Raw genomic sequence first — 9,484 nt, forward strand, 5'->3', positions numbered from 1 at the left:
ACAACTAGGGTTTCATTGTGTTTTGAGCTTGTATTGTGTGTATTGAACATCAATACTCATTGGATATGATTACTAATTGAGGTGGGAAAATCATCATGTAATGTAATAGGAGCTCTTCACATTCTCCCATTTGTTGCCCTTATCTTAATATTGTTCTAGAGAAATGTTTTTCAAAACTAAATTTGTATGTTTGATGCATTTTAGGATGAGAGCGTTCAATAAGTGTTTGTTTGGATATGCGCTTGTGTTCATCAAATGTGAGTTTACAGGATAACCGAGAGTTTATAGGATAACCGAGGCAAACTGACTGTGATTTCAAGAAGTTAGGAAAGCAAATTTTTGTGAAAACACTGTTTGTTGCCTTGAAACGTGAATTTCCAACACACATTCAAACAGATGCTAAATTGTCCATTGGATGATGAAAAAAAATGGAAAGTGCATCGCATACCTATCTACATTTTATCAATTGATGTTCTTTCTTCCGTGACTTCTTCCTCCTTTAACCTCTCTCCATGTTTCTTTTTGCAACAACACAAAGAACATCTAATGGAACACAACCGATTTCCCACAAATTTATCATTGTATCTTAACAAAACTTTACATTTCACACAATGTCTTGTTTCATTCTATGGCTTAAGTCTCTATTAACTACTCCTAAATTGTGCAAATACTCATGCTAACACCGATTCCCCAGCATAAAACCTTCACATAATAAGAAACAAATGGGAGCTTAGGTGGGAAACTCATGATGTAACAGGGGTTCTTCACATTCTCCTATCTACCGCCCCTACCTAAATATTATGGCATTAATCATGAAAAATGTCAAAAAATGTTTTTGGAACGTTAGTTAATGAAACAAATATAGTAAAAATATATTCAATTTGTGGAGTCAAACTTTGAAAAATGTAAAGTGTTATTTTCAATGCAATTTTTAACTAGTGTCAAGGGACGTCAATTAGATATATTAGGGGTGCCAACCTAGGGGACGTCTAAATACCATTTTGATGCAAGTCCATGCTCTTAGTTTATGTAAAATATAAAAAAAAAAAAATGCTTATAATATACGTGTTTATGAATAAGATATTTCCACAACAAAATAAAACATAAAACTAAATTATTTTTGTACCAAAAAAAAAAAAACTAAATTATTTTCATGTAAGGCTAAATTATTTTCATGTAAGGTATACTCTATTTTGAAAAGCTTATATGAAAATAAGAAGAAAAATACTTATAAACACTTCATAAACTATTTTTATAAGCTCTTCTAAACAATCTTATGAATGTTTGTGTAAGTAGATAAATTTAATTAAATCACTATTTTCTTTACTTTATGATGAAATCACTATTTCTTAACAAGTGAATGATATTCAATCCATAAAAAAAATGATTAGTCTTGTGATTCAGGTAGTAGCCTTCTTAGCTGAGGATTTCTTGATTTTATTTTAGTGACTCTCTGCTACGTCTTGTTCTTATCAAGTGGTTGGCTGCATATGGACCAATCAGGACTCTTTTGTTTTGGTGCAACATTTTCTCAAATTTAGCTCTTCTCTTAGGTAACAAAATTAGGATACCACAATTAGTTTGGGTTATCAACTACTTGATGTATATTGTTGGAGCAAAATAATATCATTTCCAACGGGTAGGTGACATCTTGAAGGTGACATTGCAAATTAAAATATTTTTTTCCGAAGGATTGCAAACAAACAAACAAACATAGCAAAAACGTGAAGAAAAATAATTAAAAAAATTTAAACAAACAGTCTTTGTCATTTCTTGTTTTTTTCCCCACAAGATGAGGTTAGAAACCCTAATCGTTTATAGTATTCAATATTGGAGTAAATTGATTCATTTGTAATACACTGCTATTTTAATATAACTATAAAGCAGATGAAAATAAAAAGCATGCAAGAGAAAATGTTACATTTTGATGCAATTCTTAAAAAAAAAAAATCATTTTTTTTGAGAGAAAAAAAAATCATTGTTTCCCCAAAGTTATGTTAATTCGTTGATTGTCTAAGAGTGTGCGTGAGATATAGATAAAAATTATAAATTAAATAAATTAAACGAAAGTAAAATTAAAAAAAAAAAAAAAAATTACACCATAACTTGATCTTGATGTTTCAGTTGGACATTAGCATGACCCTATTTAGTTTATTTTCTTTCAGAAACACAGTGCTGGGCGGTGTCGTACACTTTTCTAACGTATCACTGTCGAACTCCTAATAATTCATTAATTTGGATAAGATATCTATATTAGTGGTAGGTAACATTTTCATGCTATTTGTGATAAAAACTTATTGGAGGGGTAAGATTTACGGAAAATATAAAATCCTACATAAAAATTGTGAAGTACGTTGGCCTAATTTTAATTAGTTGTGGAATAAAGCATCCTAGAATTTAAGGGAATTATGGTCCAATTGCATTAGCTTATATATGTTTTATTTTATTTCAAAAGTTGGATGAGGCAATGAAGCCAAATTTAAATGAAACAGATAAGCCTACATGGAAGGATAATTTTAATATATTAGTTGTAGAGAATGATAAGATTTTTTTTATGATTAATATATTTTTAATTTTGTTAATTTGGAGAGTATGATAAAACATCGACACGATTTGAAGAATTTATCTAAGCCCTCCAAAATCTTTCTCCAATGCATTTTTTGAGTTCTCCCATAGTAGGGAGATTGTTTCATGAAGAAAATTAAACTCCCAATTCCAATTTGAGTTCCCCCAAATGAGAGGGATTCTGCATTATGAATAAAAATTAACCCCAAAATCCTCTCCTCCCAATATGTTATATTTCTTCCACTTGCTCCTTCCTTTTTTCCAACCCCCCTCCGTCCAAACTCCCAAATAAAGCCTAAAAACACAATCACCAAGTCAAGAGACATGAATGGGAAAATTATTAAAAAAGAAATGTTAGGAACACTTTCTAGCACTTAATGTGGGACCAATTTTTGTGGGACCAATTTTTAAATTGCAGGACCCATATTGATTTCATCCTATAAAAGAGCGAGTGTTGAAAGAGAGTCTTCATACCACTCCTCTTATAATTTAAGCATGGTCAGAGAGTATACAAACCTTGCTTTTTGCAGTGGCCGATCGGCAGAGATTTTGCCTGAATTCTTTGCCTTGGTTCTTTTACAGGAGTGGCTGCTCAAATGTCACATTTTTTCTTTTTATGAAATGAAAGTTTTAGGTATATTCTTTTATAATATCGGCGCTTTTAGGTATATTCTTTTATAATATCGGCGCTATGGTCATTCTCCTAACTAATGTTATATTATATTTGATTTGATATTTGATTTTGAAATGTCAATTATCTACCATTTGAAAGGTTAAATTTACCGAACATTTCAACTTCAATAGAATAGCTATATAGAATAGCTATTAGTCGTCAGTTATATTACCTATCAGCTATAAACTAACATTTTAGCTATGAACTAATATTTTAGATATCAACTAACTTTTTATAACTTAATTCTACCAAACGAAACCTTAATTAATGTCATGCAGGAAAGGGTGTATTGGGTAATGAGGCCTATCATTGTTTACTGCAATATGATATTGATTAAGAGTGTCCAAAACCACACATACACATATTTGGCGGGAGCAGTTCCTCAATTATTGAGATGGTTCTATTATCAAGTTTTGTCATGACGATGATGATAAAAAAGGGGAGTAGAGATAAAACTAAATCTCACATTTGATATTACCTCTGACAAAAAATATTGTTGTCTATAACAACCTTATAAGAAAAGTCTTCTTATGGAGCCCCACATTAGAATAGATAAGACTTGAACAAAGGTTTATAAGTGAGTTTATAAGTGAGTGTAGGCATATTAGAAATAGAAACTAACGAGTAACAAGAAACACTGACAATTCTAAGAACAATAGGATAATTCAAATGAAAGTTTACATCCTGATGATATCTTTGGACAAGAGGATAATTCTTCTATAATCTGACCTTTCTCCAAAAGCATTCTATTAGAAGGGATCTCGTAAAAGTTGATAGTCATGTCTTGTAAAAGCCTTGCATTCCGCAAAATATATTGTACATAACAAATATCATTTGCCCAACCTTCATAGTCTGAAGTTAAAATAGTACATGATTTGAGATGATACGAAACACATTCAAGAACCGAAAATGGGTATTTCCATTCCCCGGATGATATGGTCTCTTTTTTTTTGGATGATATGGCCTTCCGCTGTTAAAGAGATGAGAATAACATTTAAAAAATATATAGAAAAAAAAATAAACAAATATACTACTCAACTATTGGCTTCTTAAAAAAAAAAAAAAAATACTCAACAAACCTTTTTAACATAAAGAATTTGAAGCTTGGGGCAAAGTCGGAGTAGTTCTACCACATCATCCCAACAATGACGACAGTTTAACCTTAATTTAATATGAATTAAGTTTGGAAACATTGAAATGACTTTGAAAAGAGCATCTTCAGACTCGATAGACATTCTAACCAACTTAGAAAGGACCAAGGATTTTTTAAATACTGTTTCTGGTGCATTGTTTTTGGCACGTTCCATACAACCAATGCCCCTAACATGCAAATATTCTAGGTTAGGACAAGAAGAAAGAAAGTTTATGTAATCATTCCGACTTTTAAATCCAACCTGTTTCAAATTTAGGGATTTCAAAGATGGAAGATTAACACATGAAGTATCATTTCCAACCTTTAACGTCGAAAGTTTGAGAATAGTTAGTGTTTCGGATATGAAAATAATGGGCTTCAAGGTGTGAAAATACAGCTTGAGATCAAACTCCTCAACACGACGTTGTATTAAGACTTCTAGCCATGTGTTGATAATGTGGATATCTTTCTCGCGGGGAAGTTGTGGTGCGACTTCTAGCCCTGCGTTAATGTTGTGGATATCTTTCTTGCGAGCAAACAGATTACGGCGGTGGCGACGATAACATTGGTTGAAGCGAAACTTTTTGAGGGGATGAGCCTGGTTGATTGAAAGAGGATGGATCATGAGGTTATCAACAAAGTTACAGAAGCGATCATAGGTTTGAAAGTCTTTGAAGTTAACATCGTTGAAGTGGAGAACGGGGAGTGAATAGAAGAGTGGGGTCCACCGCTTAGAAAGAAGTGTTGTAGTGAAAGAAAATTTTGTTGGGAGAAAAGAGAGTATGCGACACAATAACTCATCTGGTAATTCGCTTATTCTATCCACAACTGCTATTGAGTCCTGAGAAGGGACGAATGGTCCGATAGAGCATTGTGGCACCTGTTAATATCAAACAAAGTGATATGGATGAATAATGAATGTACATTACAACATCATCAACAAGAACAAAAAACATAAGAAAACTACAGCTAAAAAAAAAAGGGCAACCCGATGGACTGAAGCTCCCGCATATGCAGGGTCCAGGAAGGGGTCTCACCATTTGGTGTATTGTACGCAGCCTTACCCTGTTTTTTAAGAGGCTGTTTCCAGGACTTGAACCCGTGACCTTACGGTCACATGACAACAACTTTACCAGTTGCGCCAAGGTTACCCCTCGCTACTTGAAAAAAAAAAAAAATTAAGTGTGCGAAAGACAAACGAAATCTAGAAAGATGAAGGCAATTCATCCTATCAATTATCAAACATATTGGAAACCCTAATAAACAATTTCACACTCAAACATAAGAAACAAGCACGAAGCATATATGTGATTACTTAGTATCCATCATATATTTAGTCTTTCAAATAAAACATTACTCAAAAAACCAATACTTGCTATTGATAAACAAAATTTTGAGTTTTTCATGAAAAAGAATGTTGCATGCTTCTCCTTAAGAGCCTTTGAAAAGGGTAAATGAAATGGTTCAGTAACTAGTTAGTGATTTGTTTAATGAAAAACCTAGTCTACATAGTAATTACCAAGAAAAAATGCATGAGAATTGAGAATTTGGTACCCTACGAAAAGCAAAGTAAGGAAAAACAAGAGAAACTTGCATGTCTTATTACCTTTCTAGCAGAAGAAGACCCTTTTGATTGCTGACCTAATCCATGATTAACGATTTCCGTATGTCTCTCAAGAACCTTAAAAAGGGCATAAGAATAAGTTAGTGGTTTGTTTAATGAAAAAGCAACATCATATAGTAGCTAGCAAGAAAGAATGCATAAGAGTGGAGAAATTGGTACCCTACAAAAAGCAAAGTAAAGAGAAACTTGTATGTCTTATTACCTTTGTAGCAGGCCATTGCGAACCGTGGATTTGCTCAAGAAACTTAAAAAAGGTATAAGAATAAGTTAGTGATTTGTTTGTTAAATTTCAAAAGCAACATAATATTACATTGTAGCTGGCAAGAAAGAATGTGTGAGAAAGGAGAATTTGGTACCCTATGAAAAGCAAAGTAAAGAGAAAAAAGAGAAACTTCTATGTGTTATTACCTCTGTAGCAGCAGCAGCAGCAGAAGACCACTGTGAATCCCGGATTTGCTCGTGAACCTTAAAAAAGGTATAAGAATAAGTTAGTGATTTATGCCGTTTAATTTGAAAAGCAACATTATATTATATAGTAGCTACTAGCTAGCATGACAGAAAAGTATTACTACTACATGAGAGATCATATATACTACCTTAGCATCAGCCTGTTCCAACGATATTTGGTAAGCTGGATTGGAGGGATCCTGGCAAAAAGCTCGTTTGAGGTAAACAGCTGCAGTGTCAAAGTGAAGTCTAGCGTCGTGCGAGTCTGGGTTTAAACGTGCCTGCATAGTGAGAGCCATTCCTAGGAGCCAAAGAGCAACAGGGTTGATGTAACAGAAGGATATATAAATCTATATATGGAGAATATATTATGCAAACGACCTAAAATTTCAGCATTAACATGCAACATTCAAACAATGTTCCAATTTAAGGGTGAGGAGTTGCTATATGTCCAGCTTTCTTAATATAGCACAGCTTAACAGTCAATTTAACAGTTCACGGATGTATAGTAGAAAGATTAAAGATATAAACAATATAGCAAGCAAATTCAAGCATGAATCCATGGTACAAACAAGCTACATTTTCAGCATTGACATGCAACATTCATTCTTTATATCTAACACAATATAACAATTTACAAATAAAGATATAAACAACACAGCATGCAAATGCAAGCATGAATCCATGATGCAAACCAACTACAACTTCAGAACTGACATGCATCGTTCAAACAATACTACAATTTAAGAACAGTTAACTGATGTATAGTAGAAAGATATAAACAATACGGCATACAAACACAAACATCAATCATGATCTATCAACAACACAATAACGTAAGAACTTGGCAAATGGATTTAACATTGAATCAACAAGCAAAAAAACAAATACTTTTCCAATTAGACAAAATGAAAACAGAAACAATATATATTTATTACAATACATAATACAACTTGGTCTCACCAGTCTTCTCAGGAGTGGCATTTTTTGATTTCTTGGAAGAAACTGGAGTTTTTGAAGCAGATTCATTGGGCCTCTTCTTTCCCTGATCAACCTTCAAATTAAAAGACAAGATTATCTAAAATCACCATAACAATTATAACATAAAATAACATCGTGATAACAATGTACCATTACCTTCTTCACAGGATCTTCATCTTTCTCCTCCTTTGGATCAACAGGTTCTGCAGGTGCAGCATTCATGGCACGTGTAGCAATTATGTCACGTGCAGCATTGATAACATCAAGGCTAGGATACTGTTCCAGTAACATTGTTACATTTAGAATATAAATGTCATAATAACAACAATAACTTGCAAAGGTCTTGTACTGCATATATATTTTATATATGAAACAAAGTATACCAATCAAATTCAGATTTCTAAAAAAGGCTAGCAGCACATGAAAAAAAAAACTTGTTTACAAAGAACACTTAGTTAGAAAAAAACGCATAGTCAATTTAATAACATGTCAATAAGTTTATGCACAGTCTAAAAACTAAATTAAGCACATAATGTTATATCACAATCAAATCATACTAAAGACACCTATGGTACAAAAGTAGAGAAATCCAATATTATAAGCATACCCAATACGGATAGCCTCTACAGGGCCCAAATTCATAGTCTGAGAAATCCATTCGGGCCTCTTGAATTGAATACGTCAGTCTGACAATCTCCTGAAAACGCTCCTTGTTATCGGGCAGATTATATTCTTCCCTTATTGAATTCCATGTCTTCTCCAATCCCATTAAGTCATCCACAGCTTTATTGACTTCATTCCGATAAAAATCTCTTGTCATTGATGTCATTTCAGACCAGGAGGGGTCGTTTTCACGAGAAGATCCATGAGCAAACAGGTAATACGCTTCTTCATCCAATCTTATAGCCAAAAGCCTCTCAAATTCGTCAACCAAAGCCTTCCTTTGATTTATTTTTGCTGAGAGATAATAAAATCATTAAATACGCATAAATTAAGGAAATATCAAGCAAAAAACAAATCATGAGATACCCATTCATAATGAAAATGATTTCCACTAAACACTGAATAAATCAAAAATTAAATTTCAACTAAACACTGAATATATCCATAAAAAATGAAATGAAAATTGACATTAAACAAAAATCAGTGAATCATACAGTGAATTGGTTTAAAAATATTAAAGAATCTAGTGAATCTATTAAAAAAATCTGGTGAATCGCATCGATTTGAATCGTTTTGAGAACATTAAATTAAATTACAGAAGAAGTTTACAGGGTTTGAATACGAACCTAGTGGTGTTGCCATGACGCTTCCGCTGGAATGGAAAAATGTAAAATTGAAAATGTAGAAGCTGCGCAGTAATGGCTATGTTTTTTAGGTGGAATGGAAAAATGTAAAATTGAAAATGTAGAAGCTGCGCAGTAATGGCTATGTTTTTTAGGGTTCGTAAATTTGTACTCGGTTTAAACTCACACCCACCGTACAACTCTAAAGAAATAAGAACAAGAATAAAGTAGAGAGAATCAGGGAAGGAAGGAGAAAGAAAGTGAAGAGAGATAATTTTATTATTATTGATGTACAATTAAGTTACATACGGGCTATATTTATAGAGAAATACAATGACTTGGAGAACAAGCACCAATGACTTGTGGAGCAAGCACAATATAGCCCAATAAACTAATAGTATGACCCAATAACCCAATTGCTATATGGACATCCACTTATAATATTCATAACACTCTCCCTTGAATGTCCATCGAGGATATGTCTCATTAAGTTACTAGAGAAAAACCCAATGGGAAAAAAAATCTAGTGAAGGAAAAAGAGTACAACATCCTTTTGTGTCAAAATATGCCTCATTAAAAACCTTACCAGGAAAACCCAGTGGGATAAAACCACAATTAAGGGGAAAAGAGTGAAGAACACATTTATCTCTCCCCCTCATAAAGACAATTATATATGAGACGGAGAAAGTCAAATAATCTTTATGTTTGTTACTCAAAAGCTTTACTTGACGGTGACTTTGTAGAAAGATCCGATTCATCTCCATATTCTTCTCTAA

At 33.0% G+C, this 9,484-nt stretch overlaps 1 protein-coding gene across 10 annotated transcripts; it reads right to left on the bottom strand.

The window, feature by feature from the left end:
- Positions 1 to 3,688: 3,688 nt before the first annotated feature.
- LOC146950273 (F-box/FBD/LRR-repeat protein At4g26340-like) lies at positions 3,689 to 9,000 on the bottom strand. 10 transcript variants are annotated; one of them, XM_085746215.1, is made up of 10 exons: positions 8,712 to 9,000; positions 8,030 to 8,379; positions 7,579 to 7,698; positions 7,405 to 7,495; positions 6,591 to 6,742; positions 6,403 to 6,459; positions 6,197 to 6,238; positions 5,977 to 6,051; positions 4,318 to 5,250; positions 3,689 to 4,208 (listed from the first exon to the last, which is right to left on the bottom strand). In XM_085746215.1, the coding sequence occupies exons 1-10, from the start codon at positions 8,725 to 8,727 to the stop codon at positions 3,885 to 3,887; spliced, it is 2,160 nt and encodes a 719-aa protein (XP_085602341.1). In that variant the 5' UTR covers positions 8,728 to 9,000; the 3' UTR covers positions 3,689 to 3,884. The 10 variants fall into 10 exon arrangements, with proteins under 10 accessions (XP_085602341.1, XP_085602339.1, XP_085602340.1 ...); XM_085746213.1 differs by having other exon boundaries at positions 5,965 to 6,051; XM_085746214.1 differs by having other exon boundaries at positions 7,573 to 7,698.
- Between the last annotated feature and the right edge of the window lie 484 nt (positions 9,001 to 9,484).

Source organism: Medicago sativa, chromosome 2 (assembly GCF_051527215.1).
Source record: "Medicago sativa cultivar Bolivia chromosome 2, Bolivia_mono, whole genome shotgun sequence".
In the NCBI taxonomy this organism is placed as follows: domain Eukaryota; kingdom Viridiplantae; phylum Streptophyta; class Magnoliopsida; order Fabales; family Fabaceae; genus Medicago; species Medicago sativa.

Coding starts and splice junctions, on each gene's coding strand:
- LOC146950273 (XM_085746212.1), bottom strand. Junction 7,496..7,572: donor ATCCTGTGAAGAAGGTAATG/GTACATTGTTAT, acceptor TTTAATTTGAAG/GTTGATCAGGGAAAGAAGAG. Junction 6,052..6,196: donor CGCAATGGCCTGCTACAAAG/GTAATAAGACAT, acceptor GCCCTTTTTAAG/GTTCTTGAGAGACATACGGA.